Source organism: Trichosurus vulpecula, chromosome 8 (assembly GCF_011100635.1).
Source record: "Trichosurus vulpecula isolate mTriVul1 chromosome 8, mTriVul1.pri, whole genome shotgun sequence".
NCBI lineage: Eukaryota > Metazoa > Chordata > Mammalia > Diprotodontia > Phalangeridae > Trichosurus > Trichosurus vulpecula.
The window spans coordinates 251,181,341-251,204,355 of NC_050580.1; the positions used below are offsets into that span (position 1 = coordinate 251,181,341).

The 23,015-nt window shown below is 38.6% G+C and overlaps 1 protein-coding gene across 3 annotated transcripts in view; it reads left to right on the forward strand.

Moving 5' to 3' along the window:
* TDP1 (tyrosyl-DNA phosphodiesterase 1) overlaps positions 1 to 3,999 on the forward strand; it is a 184,195-nt gene extending 180,196 nt beyond the window's left edge. The window contains exon 17 of one of the 3 annotated variants that reach the window (XM_036769574.1): positions 3,481 to 3,999. In XM_036769574.1, the coding sequence (XP_036625469.1) occupies positions 3,481 to 3,554 (74 nt within the window). In that variant the 3' untranslated portion in view covers positions 3,555 to 3,999. The remainder of the gene's footprint in view (positions 1 to 3,480) is intronic. The other 2 variants (XM_036769575.1, XM_036769576.1) reach the window with 2 other exon arrangements.
* Positions 4,000 to 23,015: the final 19,016 nt, after the last annotated feature.

The window sequence follows — 23,015 nt, forward strand, 5'->3', positions numbered from 1 at the left end:
ATTTAGTGTTGTCTTCTTGGCTGTGTCGATAGATGAGTTATCTATCAGGTATGTGATATCTATGATCAGATAGATCAGGCCTAAGAAATCTGGCTTTTGCACATCTAAGTCAGATGCAAAGTGTTGATCGATAATAGATTAATGTCAACCTAGATGGCAGCCTCTAGTGATACACCATAGGGTTTTATATCAAGACTCGTTCTGTTTAACTTTTTTAAATCACTGACTTGAATAAAGACATGGAAAACACTTACCAGATTTTGTGAGTAACAAAGTTGAGAAGAATAGCTGGTTGAATGAAAGCATCAGGATTCAGTAAGGCCTGAAAGATACACTCAAATCCTGTACTTATATTGAAAAGTCAATGGCATAAGCTCAAGGTGGAAGGAGGGGATGGCTTAACACTTTTCAAGTTGTGACTGATGCTTTGTAACCCCATTTGGGGTTTTCTTGGCAAAGACCTATTCAGGAGCCTGCAACCTCATATTGAAGTGACTCAAGGTGACCGGATGAATAGCTTGGAGATAATTCACCATTCGAGTCTCAGACAGGTGTAACAACAGTGCTGCTTGCAGCTGCTGTGGAGGTGTAAGCACACAGGAGAGCTACTAGCACAGGTCCTTTGACCTGCTTTTCTAAGGAAAGCAACTTTAAGGGGTTTACAGTCTCACTTTAATCAAACATACATATATCATTCACTTAGTTCAGGGGGAAAAGCACCCTGAACTTCAGAGAAAACACAAACAGAAATTACAAGCAGAAATTTTATAAAACAGAGCAGTAACACAAATCAGCAGACAGGGCTTCCAACTGTGTCCATAGCAATGCATACATAGTTACCAGAGAGAAGCACCAACATCTGGGTTTTCACAAGCCAGGGGGCTCCTTAACAGCTACCCAGTCCCGTCTGGCTAAATCACATGAACACTCTTCCCATGAGTGAGCCCCCAAAGCAAATTGCTAGCCTCCAAGTATATATACACTTCTTTGGGGTCAGAGGATGTCACAACCATGTGACTCAAGCTCATTGGACTTGGGCTTTCTTGGGACTTAAGCAGGTCATCAAAGACTCTTGATTCAATCAAAGGCAGTTGTTTGCCTTAGTGCTGAGAAGCGCTCCAAAAGAAAAAACAGTGAAAAGTCCCACTTTGCTTGCCATTACAACAGGCTTTGATTGTTTTTTTTTCATTTGATATTTTGGTAATCAGTGGATAGAGCGCCAGGCCATACTCATCTTCCTGAGTTCAGATATGGCCACAGACACTCACTAGCTCTGTGACCTTGGGCAAGTCACTTCACCCTGTTTGCCTCAGTTTCCTCATCTTTAAAATGAGCTGGAGAAGGAAATGGCAAACACTCTAGTATCTCTGCCAAGAAAACCCCAAGTGAGGTCACAAAGAGTTGGACACAACTGAAAAAGACCCAACAACAACAACTCCAATACATTTAAGGTTCCATAATTCTGTTGGTGTGGATCGTCTCTCCCTTGATTCAGGTCACAATTCTTCTGTCTTAGTAAACAGTCAATATCAGTTGCTATGGCGGAAAAAATCTCATGACTCTCCAGTCAAACTGGTGACGAGCCTCTCCAGATTTAGCGAGCCTAGTCTTTGGATGCCAGACATACTGTACACTCTGCAGCCAGACTCATTCTCAAGGCCTTTCCAGCTTAGCGCACAACCTGCCAGAGTTTGTGGTCCATTGGCGTAGCATTTAAAATCCCAGTCACCTTCATGTCACACTGAGGCATCTGAGCAAGACGTTTTTAGAGACTCGTTAATAAGGATAGAAAATTTGGACTCCCTTGCAAATCTAAATGCCGGAGAGTAATACCCAAAGTCAAAAGTGTTGGCTTTGCAGAAATAAATCGGCATCTGTTCTTTTAAAGGGAGACCATCAGAATATATAAATGTGTGTGTGTGTTTAAATATTCAGTGAGGATTCATAACGAAAAACAGACAATCTGAAAAAAACTTGAGGGGAAATGGCAGAGGCTGTTTCTAATAAAAAAGATTGATACAGTTGCTTTGGGTTTTTTTTTCCCTATTTAAACTATTAAATGCCACAATTCTTTTAGTGATTGAAAAATTGTATTGACCTCATTAAAAAAAAATCACATTTTGGTCCAGCTATATTTAATGGAAACATTAGTCAAGTGACATATTTTTTGAGTTTGATCATTTCAGGCCATTATTTATTGGAAAGCAAATCCGAGTATGCACCATGGTGGAGAAATTATTGAGTATTAATGGAGGGGAGGACCAAGTGGAAAGAGTGGGAAATGGAAAATGCATATGCAAGGTACTAACTAGGGGAAGGATACGTGGTCCAAGCCCAGGCTTCCCAGTTATTTAAATTAGCATCTCATGGCTCTTCTCTCTGTTCCTCTGGATTTTACTTAACAGCAGACATCTCTCAAAGGAACCAGCTTTGATGATCAGAATCATAGAATTCAGAGGTATATGTTTTTGACGTGGCTAGTACAAGAATTTGTTTTACTTGACTACATATTTGTTACAGAGGTTTTCTTTTTCCTTTCCGTTCTTCCCTCCCAGATTCCCCTCCTTCCCCCACAATGTGGGGAGGATAGGAGGAAGAGAAGAAAAAAAGATGTGTTAATAAAAAAAGTTGAATTGAAAAAAGAGAGGGAGTCATAGGATTCTGGGCTGGAGGGAAGCTTAGATATCACATAAGAAGAAACTGAGACCAGGAAAGTGAATTGAACTTCCCACAGTTGGGTCAGTGTTTGATATGAGACTAAGACCCAAGGTCTCTTGACTCCTAGTCTAGTGATATCTACTATAGCAAATGACCTTGAAAGAGAAGGCCTAGGTTCTAGGCCTGGCCCTTCTGCTTAATCACTTTGTGATGATGAGCAAACTATTTCATCCCTCTGAGTCTCTTTCCTCAGCTGTAAAATGAGGTGATCCTTGGGCTACCTTATGGCATAGAGTCACTGTGAGGATACAGCTAGTTAGCGTAAAGTTCTGTAGAAATCTGAGCAATCGTCATTATTTTACTATCTGCTACTCTGGTACTAAATTGTACACAATGAATTCCATGTGTCATCCTTTTTGTTTTTTTTTTCATATGGCCCAAATCACTTAATGCTTAGAAAAAGAATGTTCTAGGATAAAAGTCAACAACGGGTCTAAATTGTAGTACAAACATTCCAAAGGAGTCTTATATGAGAAAGAATGATTATTGTGATGCATCTATAGCACCATTGAATGCCCCAGCTCCCTCCAGCGTTGCAGACCAGTGCCTATTCTGTGACTCTTTTGATGATGTCCTCCCATAAATCTTGCTCAAGATCTCCACCCAAAGTTCTGTGTGTGATTAGGACATTTCTTCTCAGTTTCACATTTGGGGTTGTTTGGGGCAAAGCTTATCATGTCTTGTACAACAGTAACACTGAAGTGACCTTTCCCTTGGATTGTTGAATTTCATGGAATTTCGTTCATCTTCTTTACGTTTCAGATCGTCCATGGATTTGGAATATCCCCTATGTTAAGGCACCAGACACTCATGGAAATATGTGGGTTCCATCATGAAAAGTTTAAAGCCGCCTGAAGCAGGGAAATCAGACAGACACAGAGCCCAGAGACTGGATTCTTTCTTATTCTTGGGTATAGAATTACACAGAGAATGTCCTTTTAAAAAAAAATAACCGTATGGAAAAAGTATTGAACAAGACAGAAAATCTGTCCAAGGAACTAAAGGTGATGGTCTTTCCTGTATGTATTATTACCAAAACCACATATTTTATTTGAATTCACTTTCTTATACATACATTGAGACTATTAAAGTTAAAAAATGCTTAAAAGAAATTACATCTTAAAAGAGCTTCAGTGTTGTCTAGATTCCAACTTGTCTCAACAGGTTTGAAGCCCAAGCTGTTCATGTCTCTTTATTATGTTCCCACTGTCCACTGTGAAAGATGCTATTTGTACAACTGAAACTCCTAAAGAGTAAATAAATGATAATTTAGTTAAACTGTTTCTGTCAAACACATTTTATCATCCTAGATTCTCCAGGGATTGACTCAAATGTTGCTGCAAATATTGGTGGAATCCATTGCCTCATAGTGTGGCTTTGTTATTTGTTATTTTTATCAAAACCAGTGTGCTTGCTTAACTCACTCACAGTAGCTGGTCATCACCCATTCCCCTCATGCAACTGGAATCCTTGATGCTTTTTTGTTCCCTAGGTTGGCTCTCACTGAGGCTCTAGCAATCCACTGTCTGCCTAAGTTATTAGATTCCCATGTGGGAACAGACTGTGTTGGTTCTGTAGAGACCTCCAGATTGGCATTCCTTATTTTCCAAAAGATCTCTAGAGAGGGTCATTCATTAAACTATGATTGTGCAGTTTAGAGGTACAAAGGTACCTTTGTGGATATGTAGGCCAGGTACTTCATAGATAGGTAAGTAGAATAGATCTAGATAGGCCTGTGTGTACACATAAATGTATATACATGCATATATTCAAATGCCTATATGTAGGCATAGACACACATTTTTACTTATATCTTTTGGTTTTATGTCCTCTTCATTTCTAAATAAAATTCTACCCCCACCCAGTGGCCCATCCCTTGTACAAGAGCCACAGAAAACAAAACAAAACGCACTTGAGCAATAAACCAACCAACACATGAGTCAGGTTTGACAGTATGAGCATTTTCCATACTCATGGTATAGAAATGGAGAAAGGTACGTCGTCGGGGTTTTTTAAATCTTTTTGGGTCATTGTAATTATGTAGCATTTAGTTAAATCTTTTTGTTCTTTCATGACTATGTTGCCACTGCGTATATTATTTTCCTACCAACCCCTTCATTTTATAGATGAGGAAATTAAAGCCTTGAGAAGAGAAATGACGTTTCTGAGGCCCCCATGGCTGGTAAGATGCAGAGCCGGGATTTGAACCCACATTCTCTGGCTCCAGATATAATTCCCTTACCCCTACTGCCCACTTTGTTAGCAGGAAAGTGTTGTAATCATATCTCCTATGTGTGTCCCACTCTCAAGGAAGCTGGTAGACCATTCGTTGCCATCTCTTTGTAATGGGCCTCTATGATCTTACAAACTGTTCGCCTGCCTTCTCTTTTCTCCAGGATGATTCTTTCCTCAGAGGTCTTTACCAACTTTTTAAATGCATTTACTTTTCTTCCGTGATTCTCAAACATTCTCTATAGCTTTTGATTTGTGCTTCCCGGGAATGGTCTAGGGAGTTCTCTGTGCAAAGCATGTATTAAGAAAATTTAATAATATACACAAGGATAGTTGAGGGTGCACCCCAGGAAATACCAAATTAATAAATAATAAATTAAAAATGCCGAATTATGTGTGTCTTGTTCTACCTTCCTGAAAAGACCAGCTGAATTCCAGGAAGGCCTACAAAGAGTTAGTGGAATTAGTACAGTAGAATGTATAGAGCTTATTAGTCAGGAGACCCATGAAGTAAGAGTTGTTCTAGGCACCAGATTTTTGGAAGGCCATTAACAAACTGAAAAGCCACCAAAGGAGAAAAAACAGAATGGTCAGTCAATGGGCCCTCTCCCTTTTTTATTTGGAGGGGGGAGGCAGGGCAATTAGGGTTAAGTGACTTGCCCAAGGTCACACAGCTAGTAAGTGTATCAAGTGTCTGAGTCCAGATTTGAGCTCAGGTCCTTCTGACTCCAGGGCCAGTGCTGTATTCACTGTGCCACCTAGCTGCCCCACCCCCCTTTTTGAAGATGGAACTCTGATCTGGTATAGGTTAGGCTAGATGGCTGCTAAGGTCTAACATTCGATTATCTCTATAGGGCAATCCAGGCTAGATTATACCTAAGGGCTTTCCAGCTATTAAGGATCCATGAACTCCCTATGAAAGGAATTTTAAAATTTCAGGGCACATAATATGTCCAGTATTGAGCTCTAGGTGTTTGGCAGAGAGGGAGGCAGCTGGGTGGTCCGGTGAATAGAGCGCTAGGCCTGGAGTCAGGAAAACCTGAGTTCAAATCCAGCTTCAGACATTTACTAGCTTTGTGACCCTGGGCAAGTCATGCAGTCCCTCGTAGGCCCAGTTCCCAGTTTCTTCATCTCCAAAAAGGGGATGATCATAGCAGGGTTGTTAGGATCAAATGAGATGACAATCATAAAGCATTTAAGAGAGTGCCCAGCACGTAATTTAAAGTGCTGTATAAATGTTAACTGTTACTACTGTTAGAATTTTGATTTCAGTTTCTTCCTACCTTCAAAAAATCCTAACGGTGCCTGCATCTCTGCGGTGCGCCCCTCTCCTCTTCAGATGCTGTCAATCAATAAACATTTCTTTAGCACCTACAATGTGCCTAGCACTGGGGATACAACAAGAAGTAATGACAGGCCCTGCCCTTCAGGAACTTACGGTAGAATGGGAAAGAACATGCAAACAGATACACCCAAAGCAAGCTATATACGGGACAAATAGGAAATAAATAACAGAGGGAAAGCACTGAAACAGAGAGGGGTTGGGGGACGGCTTCCCATAGGAGGCTGGATTTTAGTTGGGACTTCAAGAAAGCCAGGGCGGGCAATAGGAGGATGTCATGGTGAAAGACTTGTCCATGTAGGTATACCATACCCTTTTTAGTGTAATGGCTGCGTGAAATGAAATGAACCACTTTTTTCTTCTTCCTCTTAATACACCAACACAGGAGATTAGGTAGGTCTTTTGTATTCATATAGACAAAAGTAATATACATTTTAATCAAAATAATAATCTCGTTCACTTACAATCCATAGTACGTAACAACTACAAGAGACTAAGGTTAACACAGAAAAAGTAGCCCATCTTAGACGAGCTCTCCCATGGGATCAAGAATTGTTTCTCTACCAGTAAGATTTTTTTAATCACCATTGAAATCATTTAAAAAATTTAAAAATATGTTTCTTGGCCTTCTCACTACAGATAGAATTGATGAATCTCAGCAAGGCAGTTCCAGAGATAGTTATCGCATACACTTTTGTGTCTAAATACAGTTAATCACAGACAAAAGAATAAAAATTCTGCACTTGACCCCATCATAGCACGTTTTCATTTCAAACCAAACTACAAAGGACCGACAATCTAGATAACTGATGTCTATGAAGAACTCATCAAAATTCATCACAATTTAGTGATTTGTAACTTCTTATAACTAGGTAACTATAGGCATATCTATTTTATTATATTTGTCTGTGAATGATAAATCCCTCAATAGCAACGAGATTCAAACAACTACAGTTTGAACAGATGGCCTGTATTTACTATAATAAAACTGTTACTCTTGTTTATGACCTGTTTGTAACGATATAACGTAAATGATTTAGTTACATATATTTTATATGACAAGTGATAGCTACATTATTGTTCAGTGAAGTCCCACCTAAAATCCCTTTCCAACTCCTATTAATTCCAATGTCTTCTCTCTGTTAATATTTTCCTATTTATCCTGTATATAGTTTGCCTCGTACATATCTGTTGGCATGTTGTCTCCCCTGTTGGGTGGTAAGCTCTTTGAGGACAGGAATTGTTTTCTGACTCTTTTTGAATGATCAGTGCTTACCATATAGTAGGTGCTTAATAAATGTTTATTGATTCATTAAAGCTCACTAGAATGGGAGGAAATAGAAACTTGTTTCTTAGTTTACCACTGCCCTATATATGTTAGACTTAGAGTACCATCCAGCTTAAACTCAGTGGCTCACCTCAAAAAAAAAAAAATGATGATGGGTCCTCCCACTAATTTCTTTGTGATGTAGAGCAGAGGTATCAAACATGTAGCAACACTCCTGAGTGTCTCAGAAACCAGATTAAAATGTAATTGAAAAATATTTAACAAAATAAAAAATATAACAGAACATAGATAATGTTAATATGTGGTTTTCTAGGCCAATCTGTGGTTCTCAGGAATCCTTATTATCCTTATTATTATTATAGAAATCCTTAGGATTTAGTGGCCTTGTTTCTATTTGAGTTTTGACACCAAAGGTGTAGAACAAGTCTCTTGAACTTCTCTTGACTCCCCTTACCTCATTTATAAAAGTAAGCGGAAGGGACTTTAGAATCATTTAAACCCCCTCGATGAAATAAAGGCCCACATAGAAACAAACAACTCTAAGTTCTAATTAGTGGTAGAACATGGACTAGAACCCGGATTTTTTTGACCAGTGCTCTTTTGACTAATACTACAGATATTTTTTCTAATGCTAAATTGTATGAATCACTCAGTTAAAAAGCATTGATTAAGCAGCTACTGAGTACCAGGCACTGTGCTGGGTGCTGAGGAGAAAAAAGACAAAAATGCCCTCATAGAACTTACATTTTATTGGGATTTTCAAGTCTTAGTGCCATCTTGTAAAATTTCCATTCAACCATGGGGCCAAGTAGAGGAAGAAGCAAATGGACAGTCTGAAATACAAGAGGCAGAAAACAGGGCAGAGGTCAGAGTGAGCTGACTCTGCTGATCACAGAGGCCCCAAAAACAGATATATGGGATGCCAAGCTACTGGTCACATGTGGCTGGAGTCTTGGAGATAGCACTGAATTGAGCACGGCACCAGCTCTCTTCGGGGCAGGTAGGTGGCGCAGCGGATATAGCACCAGGCCTGGAGTCGGGAAGACTCATTTTTCCAAGTGTGAATCTTGCCTCGGACACTTCCTAGCTGTGTGACCCTGGGCAAGTCACCTAACCCCGTTTGCCTCAGTTTCCTCATCTGTAAGATGAGCTGGAGAAGGCAATGGCAAACCGCTCCAATATCTTTGCTAAGAAGAGCCCCAATGGGGTCACGAAGAGTCGGATATGACCGAAACAACTGACCAGCAACAACAACCAGCTCTTCTCTACAATCCAGAACTGTCACCTATGTCTACTATCTCATATATGACTTCTAGTGCCATTTGAATCTTCCCTGACACAGGATATTCCATCATTTAATCGAAGGTCAGCCTGCCTGAAATTATCCACTTAGTTTTATGCCATGGACCTGAACTGATTGTTTTCTTTGTGTTTGAGTGTGGCGCTTAAGTAATAAAGCACCTCTTCTTGTAGCAATTCTGTGAAATTTAGCTTAAGTTCCATTCAACAAACATTTATTAAATGCCTACTGCGAGTAAGGCACCGAGGATTTTTTGTTTGTTTTTGGTTTTTTGTCGTACAAAGACACAAACAGAAGAGTCCCTGCCTTCAGCTGAACCTGCATTATGTATATAAGCATAGGGTAGGGGCAGGGACTAGACCTGTGATCTCATTGGCATAAGATTAGACCCTACTTCCTGGCTTCCAGGCCAGCTATCTTCATCCCACCCCACTACTATACACAAGCATAGTGCCGAGAAAATTGAGGAGGCAGAAATCAAGTATGCTTTCCCACAGAAGCTAAGCCTTGAAAGGAGGGCAAGGATTCTGAGATGTGGAGACGAGGAGGGAATGTACTCCAGGGATGGGGAATAGTTTCTACAAATGCACCGAGATGGAATGTAGAGTTCAAGGAATTAGCTAAAAGGCCAGTTGAAGTGAACCATAAAAGTATGTGAAGAAGAATATAACAAATTAAGACTGGAAAGGAGTTGGAACCGGATTGTGGAGGGCAGTGCCAGGCTTGGGTGTTTCTTGTATCCTACATGACGAACAGCAGAAGACTTTTGTGAGGGAGTGACCCGGTCAGGTTTGTGCCTTAGGAAAATGATTTTGGCAACTATCCAGATAACTTTGGAGAGAAGAGATACTAGAAGGAGGGAGACAAAGTAGGAGGCTTAAAACTGTTTGGATGACAAGTGACCGTGTCACAGACCAAGGTGATGGTAGTGGTGAGTGGAGAGAAGACATCTAATATAATGTGCAGGACTTCCATTTTTACCATCTGAAGGACTGACACCTGGCAAAGTCTGTCTGGCCCCAGAGGATAAAACCAGAAGCAATGTGTAGATGTTGCAATGAGGCAAATCAAGGCTTTTATGTAAGGAACACGGTTCCTCAACAATTTTACTCTCAATATAAGCTCCCACCCTAGAGCCTAGTGACAATGATCTCTACTGGCCTTCAGGACTTTCTCCTTCCTTTTAGCAGCTGCCAGTCTTCCTCTCCACTCCTTTTCCTGTCTTTATACTAGTTAATAGCAACATAATGTCTCCTTAAACATCCTAAGTTCCTAATTCCTCAGTCTCTTCAACTCCCATGGGCTACTCATCCCTCTTCTCCCTCAGCCAGGGTTGCTCCTTTCACCATCACTCACAAGTGCTGTACTTCCATTTGAAATTTATCATATACTCCCTATGATCCCTTATCTATGATCTCTTATTTCTCTATGTGATGAGCCTCATAAACCTGTTTTTCATCTTCAAAGTGACCTCCAATCTTTCCATCCCTTACATGTCTACATTATCAACCAAGCTCTACCTTCACTCTCTTCTCATTCTCAACCCTAAAGTTAAGTAGCTCAACTGTACGCTGTCTACACTGTCCTTTGTTTTTTAATTCCTTGACCATGTGCCTTTCTACGTCCATACATGAGCTTGGGTTGCTTCCATTATCTGCCTCTATGCTGAATGGAGCTGGACTTGGGGCTTTTTAATTTTTTGTGTGTCATTGACACCTTTGGCAATATAGTGAAGCCTATGGACTCCTCAGAATAATGTTTTTAATGCATAAAATAAAATACACATGATAACAAAGGAAACCAATTATACCGAAATAAAGACTTCATTTTTACCATGCCAGTTCACTCACTCCCTTTGGAGTCAGTGGACCTCAGATTAAGAACCCCTTAGCTAGAGGAATTCATATAACAGAGCTGACTGGGGCCACTACAGATTTATTTTCAGTCTCAAACGGGTCCTTGCTACAACATTTCTTCCTAACTGATTCTCTATCCCATTCCCCACAGATTCCAGATCTCTTCTTTCCTCAGTGAACAAAAGAGGGTTGAACACAGACACATGAAGAGTTTAGTGTAGAATATATCAAACTCAGCTTTGAAAAGAATAGACTTAGGAAGATGGGTCAAGAGGGTTTAATACCAGAGAATGAATAGCCATGGCAAATCAAGCTTCCTCATCTTGGGGCGGCGGGGGATAGGGGAGAAAAAAGGAGAGAAAACAGAAAAGCAAAAACTACCTCAGATTACCTCTTAGTTGGAGAATGGCTCAACAAATTGTGGTATGAATGAATTATCATTGCGTAATAAAAAATGACAAAAGAACCGATTTCAGAGAATCCCAACCGAAGCAGTTAAGTGAGCAGAACCAGATAGATGATTTATACAAAGACAGCAAGGTTGTAAATACAAACAGCTTTGAAAGATTTAAGAACATTGACCTATACAACGACCAACCATATGTCCAGAGGACCTATGAGGAAGCATATTACCTTCTGACAGAAGTGGTGGACACAAGGTACAGAAGGAGATACGTCTTTTGGGACAAGTCACTGTATGGATTCTGACTGTGCTTATTTTTACAAGGCCTTTTTCTTTCCTCTCAGTTTACTGTCAGAGGACGCAGGCGAGAAGGGGCAGCTTAACAATAGTAATGTCAAAAATAAGGCTGCCATTGAAATTTTTTTAATGTACTGAAGAGAACAGAAGAAAGCACAGTTTTGAGAGTAATGTGTGGAATTTATTGTATGCTTTTTTTTTTTTAAAGCAAGAGGCAGGAAGTAGAGATTCACGGTTTCACAGAGCATCCTCTTTTGGCATTCTGCTATGAGTATGGAAATACCGTTTCTGTGGTGGTTAAGTTCAGAATAACTTTATTTAGAGTAAGTATTCTCACACTCTCAGAAGAGAGAAGAAAGGAGAAGAGGAATCAATGTCTTAGCAGATTTTTGCGGTGCAGTTCCCACCCCAGGCATGATTTATGCATGCTCCACCTACCCTGCTTTGCTCAGGAGCCTTGCACCCGCTCTGGTTAACAATAGCTCCTATGGTCTCCTTTCCCTGACTCTTGCCATCCTAATTGCTTCTTTGTCCTGCAAGTCCGGAAAAGGGAGGGGTGACGTTGGTAGTCCAGCTCAGACCACTATCCAAAGTCTCTTGAATCATAATCTCCTAGGAATGTGGCCAAAGACCAATTACTTTCCTTCCCAGGGTCAGAAATTTTTTCAGTCCCTTGCAAAACCATCTATAGCATCTTTGAAATCTGCAAATATGGATCACAAGCATCAAAACAAACATTTACTCTTAACAGAATGAGGATGATTAACCCAACGTTCTAGGTGCCATTCACTATGTACACGTTATATGTAATATATATATATACACACATATACGTATACATATATCAATAATACATGGAATAGATAAAATGCACTATTGACAGCCTGCTTTGATGTCTATCGGTCAAAGTCAAATGCAGGACTTACCACATGCACATGTAATAACAGCCGGTGACTGTCCACAGAATGCAGGCAAATAAGCATAAGAGCAAAATGACACAAAGCCAAACAGTAACATCAGTAGACCTCAGTAATAATAAACATAGACATTTATCAACGTATATTCAAATAAACATACAGCAAAACAGCATAGCTAACGGATAAGTGTATCTACAGCACATTCATGACTAGTGTCTAAGCAGATTTTTTTTAAAACCGCAAGCATACTCAAAACATAACAACTGATGTGTGGCAGTGGGCGTATGAAAGTATATGTAAGATACACAGCGAATAGGTAGTCGCTAGTATTGTCATCCGGCTACATATGTAATCATTTCTCCGTTGTCCGCTGAAACATCCTGCTAGTCTGGTCACTGGTTGAATAGACAGTTTTCTTGTCATCGGCTGACCTATCTGCTTTATATCTAAGCTAGCTGATGGTATGGGCTGATGATCATAGTCCTCATCAGAACTATAGGGAACTTCTGATTAAAATAGCAATGTGAAAAATCCTAGAGGAATCCGGGTCTCCTTCAGAAATTCCAGCAAAATCCTAAAAATGAACCAGAAGGAATAATGGTAAAGAAAACAAAAATTTAAAAAATAGCTAAAAGCTCCTCCACCCTGTTCAGGACTTCACAAAAATTTGCCCGGAATTTGTGGAGACCAGTCAAGGGAGATAAAAAGCCACAGCACTGAGGGGCCATCCCACCTAGAGCTTTAGGAGGAGTCAAGGCTAGTGACGCACCTGGGTAGCCCTAGGGACTAGCAGGAGACCTGCAACCAACACAATTGATAGCATCCAGTTGGGATATGTCAGGGCCTCAAGAAAGGGACAAAGTCAAGAAATTTGAGGAGACATAATTTAAGAATATTGGGATCCCTAAAAATAATGCCAAAATAGAAACATGAATATCTCATTTTAAGAAATCATTCAATAAAACTACCCATATCTACTAGAAACAGAGGACAAAATGAAAATAGAAATCATTGATTATTTCTTAAAAGAGAACTCAAATTAAAAATGCCCAAGGATTTCATAATTAAAATCCAAAGTTTACAGGTTAAAGGAAGAATACCACAATCAAACAGAAAGGAGTCCAGCTAACAAGAAACCATATTAAGATCAAAAGACAATGTTGCAATTAGTATAAAGTAGAGAGAACCTTTGAATATGATATTCCAAAGGGCAAAAGATAAAGGCTTACAACCAAGAATAACTTACTCTGAAAAACACCAAAAGAATTTTTTTTAAAATGGGCCCCTAACCCTTCAAACATTCCTAATGAAAAGACCAGAAAGAGCAGAAATGCAAACACAAGAGACAAGAGAAAACTAGACAAGTTAAGCAACATGAAGGGCTAAATGATACTAAAGTGATTGGATTCTAATGGGGAAGAAGATTAAGTGGCCCTTCTGAACTCCACTGGAGTGAAAAAAGACAAACACAGCATAGTTCCATATCATTGGTATGATAGAGAGAAAAGAAAAGCAATAGAAGGTGATGTGTGGGGAAGAAAAGAGAAATTTACTATGTCTTATAATTAGGGTATACAAGAAGAAGAGTTTACAAACATGGAGGAGTGGGTAGGAGGAAAGTATATAGTAAACATAAGAAGGAGGGTAAAGTCAGGAAGAAAATAGTCACAAATAAAACAAACTTTAACTTTGGAGAGTGGATGATAAAGGTGAAAGTATAAAAACCAGTGATCAGAAATCAGGCTACGTGAAAAGAGGAGCAATGCAGGGACTAAGATCAAACCAAGTTTGTTTTTTCACAGATTACTAGTGCTGATGACATTTTTTTTCTTTCTCCACTTTCTTTGTTGTAAAGAGGGAGGTAGGAAGTTATGCCATGGGTGGCATGGTATAAGAGTATATGATGGATGGAAAAATATTATCACTCACAGCCATGAATTGGAATGAGATGAATTCACCCACAAAATGGAAGAGGGCAGCAGACTGGATTAGAAAGCAAAATCTAACAATATGTTGTTTATAAGAAATGTTCTTGAAACAGAGCACAAAGAGTAGATGTGAGTTGGTGCAGAATTTACTATACCTCAAGGGAATTAAAAGATCAGGGATATCAGTCAGCATCTCAGACGAGGCAATGGTAAAAATACACATAGTTAAAAGAGATAAAGTAGAAAACTGAATCATGATTAAATGTACCATAGATAATGAAATAATATTAATGTATAATATTTATGCACTGGATGGTAGAGCATCTAAGTCCTTGAAGGAAAAGTTAATTAAAGTACTGGGAAAATATATAATAAAATTAGAATACTTGGTGACCTGTATGTGCTCCATACAGGCGTACAAAAGTCTAACAAAAAGTTAAATGATAAAAAAGTAAAGGACTGGAATAGAATTTTAGAAAAGGTAGATGTGATGAATCTCTAGTGCTGCAGAAAATAAGAAATATTAAGCATCCTCCACTGACCACAACACAATGAAAATTATACTTAATAAAAGGCCTTTAAAGGAAAAATCTGGTCTACTTTTCCTCTCTGACCATCCCCATTCTATCCTAATATGGGTCTTCTCCAAGCCTTATCTTATAGCTTCTGCTGGGCTCTATATCCTGGGCTTGAACCTAGCGATACTTGACTAGTGGAAACACTGGTGTTCTGTGCTCTGTTCATGGAGAAGGTCACAGCCTTCATTAGGAACAGCATCATTGGCCCAGAAGTGTTGTGGATGTCCTATATGGTTCAGAGAACTAGCCTGCAATTTATAATTTATTGCATTGACATGCAATTTAAGTTTATTATTCCCTCCTGGGCCTGCTGTAGGACCTGCAAGTAACTCAGACCCTCCTCATTTTGCTTGTGGCTCTGCTAGACCTACTGGCCTACTTTCCTAGGGTGAAGTATACCATGTGTGAAGAAAGAAGAAACAAAAGCTTGACTTATTCTGACACTTTGGAGGTCACCTTTCTCATCTCAGCAGTTCTGATCCTAATCCTGTTTGTTGGACTGCCCTACCACACATTGGTGGCTGAGGCTCAGAAATAAAAGTTGAACCCCTCCTGGTACCTGAACCGAGCAGATGCTTCATTTTCTCTGGGAATGTGCTGTGCTGCGCTTGTTTCTCATACAACTCAGAGGGCACAGGCCTCTCTGCTTCTGTTCCTTTTCCAGTGGTCTTCAAGGTCTGTCTGAGTGCCTAAGAATTATGTATGAATATAGAAGGAAGTGGGGATAGAGGTGACCCCATGGAGTGAGGGAAGACCTTCTTCCCCTTTCTTTTCAGAAGATCATCCCACTGGTGATCTCAAGATGTCCTAAGATTTTCAGTTTTCTTTTTTCTAACACCGTAGATTGTTTAGCCAAGAATAACTCCACACCCCCTGCTGTTACCAATGCAAATGAAGTCTTCCAGACATTTCCCTAGGAGAACAGTTACAGAGATACTACTCAGGAGCTCCAGCATCTTTCCCTAGAAAATATCACTGAAATTTCTCTGGCTATGATAGACTTAATTCCATATTTATTTGCGGGACTGAACTTCAACCCTAACCTTCCTCAGTGTCAAGTGTGAAGTCCTCCAGTGTACAATGCCCACTCCAGTCCCATCTCCCAGGAAAACAGGAGCAACAAGATTTCACTAACTCTTTTTCGGATCAATAAGCTATTATCATTCCCTAATCTCCAGGAAGGCAGGAGGTAACCTCCCTGCCAGCTATTCTATCCTTTTTAACCTACTTTTCTCTTCCTAACCCAGAACTGGAAGTATGAGGACAGTTTCCTTGACTCCGCAAGCTCCTCCCATTCTGCCCTCCCTCCTTGCTTCACTGCATGGGGTTTCCGTGGTTGGTGGTTTTTAGAAAATAAAGTTTATTTTACTTGAAAAAATAGACCCAAATTTGAAGAGACTAAATAATTTAATCCTAAGTAACTTATGAGTCAAAGAATAAATCATAGTAACAATGGATGATTTGATTAAAGAAAATGACAACCATAAAACAACATATTAAAACTTTAGATATATAGCTAAAAAAGTCCTTAGAGGAAAAGGTATATATCCCTAAAGACTGTCATCAAGAAAAACAGAAGGAGGAAGCTAGGTGGTGCAGTGAGTAGAGCACCGGCCCTGGAGTCAGGAGGACCTGAGTTCAAATCTGACCTCAGACACTTGATGTACTTATTAGCTGTGTGACCTTGGGCAAGTCACTTAACCCCAATTGCCCTGCCTTCCTCCCTGGAAAAAAGAAAAACAGAAATAACACATAAATGAATTGAGTATCTAACTTTTTACAAAACTAGAAAAGTGCAAATAAAAATGCCAAATAATACAAAAATACATTTCAGAAAACCAAAGGGATAAAGCTGGAAGCTTGAAAATTAAATTGATAAAATTTGGAGCTTTTAAAAAATTGACAAAATAGAGAAATGGTTAGCTAATTCAATATTTTCAAAAAGAGAGGAAAACCAAATCGCCAAAATCAAAAATGAAAAGAGAATTTACAACAAATGAAGAATAAAAGAATTATTAATAGAAACTATTTTGGCCAATTATATTCCAACATAACTAATAAATGATATGGATAATTGCAAAAAGATAAATGCCTAGATAAGCAATGAAAAACAGGTTACTTGAGTAAACCAATCTCAGAAAAAGAAATAAATAAGACATAAATTAATTTCCAAAGAAAATAACTCCATGATTAGATGGATTTACAAGTAAATTCTATGAAGCATTTTTAAAAATCAGCTACACCCATACATAAATTGATTGCAAGAATAGTGAAAGAAAGCATCCTACCAGACTTCTTCTATGAGACAAATACATTGCTCATGCCCAAAATGAGAAGAGATAGGTCAGAGAAAGAAAACCATAGGCTGCTCAATGACTATCAATGCAAAAATATTTAATAAAATATCAGTAAAGACTCTACAATAACATTTAAAATAATTTACACTATGACCAACTTGAATTTATAGTACTAATTCAGGGCTGGTTTAATTTAAGGATAACTATAGCATAGTAGAATGTATTAATTAAATAATAAAAGTGATAAATAAATAAAAGATTACATCCATGGATGCAGAAAAAACTTTTGACAAAATATATTTTTTTTTATGTTATAAAACAATAGAAAACATAAGCCTAAATGGAGTTTTCCTTAATATGGCAAATAGTTATCTACCTGAAACCAAGCACCATCTGTAATGGAGACATGCTACAGAAGAAGATGGACAAAGGATGGATGTTTATTGTCACCACTATTTTATATAGATGCATAAATACTAGTTAAAGTAATCAGACAATAAAAAGAAATTAAAGGAATAAGCTCAGAGAAAAAGAAAACAAAAAAAATTTTTTGTATATGTGATGGTTTACTTTGAAAACTCCAGATATTTAACTAAAATTTTATAGAAATAATTCACAACTCTATAAACTAGCAGGATATAAAATGAAACCACAAAAATCACCAGCTTTTCTGTTTATTACCAGCAAAAGCCAATAGGAAGAAAGGTTTTTGTTTTAAAGAAATTCCATTCAAAATAACTACAATTTACATAACCATAGGAATCATCCTAGATTCCTCGCTATCTCTCACCTCACCCATATCCATGCTATTCCCAAGGCATGCCAAATCTCACCTTTACAACATGTTTTGAATACACTCTTCTCCGACACTGTTACCACTCTAGTGCAGGCCCTCATCACCTCAGGCCTGGATTATTACAACAGGCTTCTGGTGGGTCTGCCTGCCTCAAGTCTCTTCCGCTCCAGTGCATCCTCTATTCAGCCACTAAAGTGATTTTCATAAAACACAGGTCCAATCATGTTACGTCCCGTCCCCACCCCACCCAACCCCCCTTACCCGATAAACCCCGGGTAGCTCTAGGAGCCTCCAGGAGCAAATGTAGAATTCTGTTTGGCATCCAAAACCTTTCCTAACCTAGCCCCTCCTGTCTTTCCAGTCTTCTCACATCTTACTCCTTGACAGGTACTCTTCCATTCAATGACACCGGCCTCCTGGCTGCTCCACAAACAGGACACTCCATCTCTCACTTTTAGGCATTCTTTCTGACTATCCTCAATGCCTGGAATGCTCTCCCTCCTTCATTCTGACTACTGACCGCCCTGGCTTCCTTTAAAATCCAACTAAAATCCCACCTTCTACGGGAGGCCTTCCCTACCCTCTCTTTTTGCTAGTGCCTTCCCTCCGTTAATTATTTCCTTTCTGTCCTGTATATGGCTTGTTTTGTATATGTTTGTTTGCATGTTGTCTCCCCATTAGATTGCAAGCTCCTTGAGGGCACGGACTGTCTTTTGCCTTTTTTTGTATCCCTGGTGCTTAGCATAGAGTAAGCACTCAATAAATTTTATTTATTGATTGAAAATACTTAGGAGTCCACCTACCAAGACATGAATTGTATGAATACCACTATAAAACACTTCATAGAAATAAAGGAAGACCTGAATAATTGCCAAGATATTAACTGTTCATGGTTGGACTATGCTAATATAATAAAAATTATAATGCTATTTAATTTACATACTAAGTATGGCATCAAAGGATCCTTTTATAGAACTAGATATATCTAGATTTATAGAACAAAATTTATCTAGAAAAATAAAAGGCCAAGAATTTTGAGAGAAAAAATGAAAAGAAAATACAGTGCCTGACAGTACTGTATCTCTATACTATGATTTTAAAAATAGGAAAAGTCAAAAACAAACACTTTTGAAAGGGGACAGGGTCAAGGGAGAAAATTCAATAAAGCGGGATGGGTTGGGAAGGAGCAAAATATAGTTAGTCTTTTACAACATGAGTATTGTGGAAGGGTTATACATAATGATACGCATGTGGCCTAGGTTGAATTGCTTGACTTCTTCGGGAGGGTGGGAGGGAAGGGAAGAGGGGAGAGAATTTGGAACTCAAAGTTTTAAAAACAGATGTTCAAAAAAAAAGTTCTTGCATGCAACTAGAAAATAAGATACATAGGCAATGGGGCGTAGAAATTTATCTTGCCCTACAAGAAAGGAAGGGAAAAGGGGATGTGAGGGGAGTGGGGTGACAGAAGGGAGGGCTGACTGGGGAACAGGGCAACCAGAATATGCGCCATCTTGGAGTGGGGGGGAGGGTAGAAATGGGGAGAAAATTTGTAATTCAAACTCTTGTGAAAATCAATGCTGAAAACTAAATATGTTAAATAAATAAATTTAAAAAAAGAAATTAAAAATAAAAAAATAGGAAAAGATGAGTAATGGAATAGATTAGGTAAACAACTTATGGATGAAATTGGACATAATAACAGTGGTTGATAAACCCAAGGCCACTAACTACCGGGGTAAGGATTCATTAGTCAATAAAAAATTCTGGGAAAACTGGAAGGCTGGAAATTAGGCTTAGACTGTCATCTCATTCCATATACCACAATAAGCTCCAAAGGAATATAAGACTTAGGTATATAGTTTCATATCATAAATATTTTATAAGAGTAGTAAAAGAAGTGCCTTTCAAAAGTATAGATAGAGGAAGAGATCTGGATCAATGAAGGGATAGAAAAGATGGTGATAGATAGAATGGACATTTTAAGTGTAAAATTGTAAAACTTTTGCATATGAATGTTCAATGCAGTTAAAATTAGAAGATAAAGAATTAGCTGGGAAAAATATTTTATTAAATGTCTGTGATAAAAGTTTGATATGCGAGATATCTAGGAAATTAATATGAATATATAAGAACAAGTATCATTACCCAAGAGATAAATGGTAAAAAGATAGAAACTGGAAATTCTCAAAAGAAGTATCAACAATCATATGAAAAATGCTCCAAAACACTTATAATACGAGAAACGCAAATTAAAACAATCTGAATTTTTATCTCACACTCACCAAATTGCCAAAGATGGAAAAAAAGGGAAAATAGTATTGAGGGACTTTGGGAAGAATCCAATGTGGGAAGGGTTGGGAAGCCATCCAGCTATTCTGGAAAAGAGATTTGGATAATGCTCCAAAAGTCACTAAATTGTGTGTACTCTTTGACCGATCAACACCACTATTTAAGTTATACTCCAGAGAGATCAAAGACAAAGGGAAAGGGCCCATATATGCAAGATCTTTACAACAACATGTTTTATTGTATCAGAGAACTGGAAACAAAGTAGGGGCCTGTCAATCAGGGAAGGGCTGAGCAAATTGTGGTATATTATTATAATGGAATATTGTTGTGCCATAAGAAATGAAGAAAGGAATGGAGTCAGAGAAATCTGAAAAGTTTTGTGCGAACTGATGCAGAGTGAAGGGGGCAGAACCAAGAGAATATTTTATATATCACCAATAGAACGAAGGATACTATCTTTCAACTCCGATCAATACAGTGACCAATAATTACACCAGAAAATTAATGATGATGCATATCTCCAGTCTTTTGATGGAATGATCGTGGACGGTAGGTAACAATGAAATGTGCATTTTCAGATGTAATTAACACAACTTTTTTTTTACTTGACTACACTTACTTATTACAAGAGTCATTGCCTTTGGAGGTGGTGGGTTTCCCCTCCTTTGAGGTCTTCAAGCCAAGGCAGGATGATTGTTTGTCAGAAATGTCATAGAGGAGATTTCTGTTTGGGGTCAGGTCTGTTTCCAGAAGAAAAACTCTGAGGTCTCTTCTGACTCTTATCTTCCATGATTCATTAGATTGTGGTTGATGAACAAGCTAGAAATTACCTTTGAGATCTGTGGATAGGGGAAAAGTTCATGGCTAAATCAACCATAGAGAGATCACAGAAAATAAAATGGACAGTTTCTGCACAAACAAATCTAGTGTAGTAAAAAGTGGAAGTTATCTGTTTGGTAACTGGGGGGAGGGTGGGGGGGAATCTTCCCTTCAAGTTTCTCTAATAAAAGTCTCATATCTAAGATATATAAGGAACCGATGCAAAATTATAAGATTAAGAATTGTTCCCCAGTAGATAAATGCTCAAAGGATATGAACAGGTTTCAAAAGGTGAAATCCAAGCTATCAACAATCATATGAAAAAATGATCTAAATAACTGGTATTAAAGAAATGCAAATTAAAACATATTTGAGGTTCTGTGTCACACTTAACAGGGTGCCAAAGACAACAAGAGGGAAACGACAAAAGTCAAAGTGGTTTTAGGAAAATGGGTACACTAATGCAATATTGCTGGAGCTGAGAATCAATCCAGCCATTCTGGAAAGGAATTTTGAACTATGCCCCTACATCGGTAAATCGTGCATATCTTATGACCCAGTGACACCACGACTCAGCTTATAACCACCAATAGATCAAGGAAACAAGAAAAAGAACCACATGTGCAAAAATATTTATAGCAACTCTTTTTGTAGTAGTAGCCCATCCTTGGAAACTAAGGTGGTATCCTCCAGCTGGGGAATGACTGAACTAATCACGGCACATGAATATAATAGAATATTGTTGCGTCATAAGAAATGACAAAACGGACAATTTTAAGAAGAAACTGGGAAGATGTTTGTGAAATGATGCAGAGTAAAGAGCAGAAGCAGGAGAACAATTTTATCGAACAACAAAATTTTAGAAAAGAATCACTTTTGAAGACTTTAGGATGTGGTAAATGCAGCGGTAAACTATAAGTTCAGAAGAATGAAGATGAAATGTGCCACCATCTCCTGACAGAGAGGAAATGACCTTAAAATGTAGAAAAGGACATTCATTTTCAGACGCAGCCGCCATTATGAGAATTTGTTTTCCTGGATTGTGCTGCTGCGCATTAAGAGCTTTACTTTTTATTTATTTTTAACTTTTTCTCAATGAAGGTACGAATTTCTTTAAAAGTTTGTGTTGCATGTGTCTGAATAAAAACAGCAGTATGAAATTAGCTATTAAATGTCACTTTAGCATTCAGAACTGAGCTATGAAATTATTGGAGAAAAACGTAGAATCATAGAGTATTGGGGATATAAGAAACTATAAGGAGGCAGCATTGCCAACTGGATAAATAAAGCATTGGACTTGGAATCAGAAAAAAAGGAGGGTTCAAATGTTCAGGCATTTTCCATGAGACCCTAGGTCCATCATTTAACCTCTTTGAGCCTCAGTTTCCTCCTCTGTCAAACGGGGACAATAATACCTGCCTCCCAGGGTTGTTGTGAGGACCAAATGTAGAACGTTTTGTAAACCTTAAAGTGCTCTGTAAGTGTCAGCTGCCATTAGCCATCATTTTGCATTGGAGGAAACTGGAGCCTAGACACAAGTGAATTGTCCGTAGTCGTACAATTCTTTAGGGAACAAGCCAAGAACAACAACCCTTAACTCTCTTCACTCTTAGCTTGCTGAATAATATTGGAGCTGTTTTCTCTTAGTACTTTTTCCTAGCTCAGTATTCTGGTTTTTTTTTTTTTTTTTGCTTATGACATTTTAACTCTGATTTTTTTTGGAGGGGGGGAAGGCAGGGCAATTGGGGTTAAGTGACTTGCCCAATTAACTCTGTTTTTGTTCTCTGTTTGAACGTCCCAGTTGCACTGAATCAAACAAAAACTTGGAGGGAAGGAGTAACAAACAACAGAAAAGAATTGTCCAGCCCTTGGGAAGGAGTCCTCTGGATTGGGTGGAGAAATGAATGGAATTAGGAAGTTTCATGGCAGTGCAGGCATGAAGACAGCTGGGAATT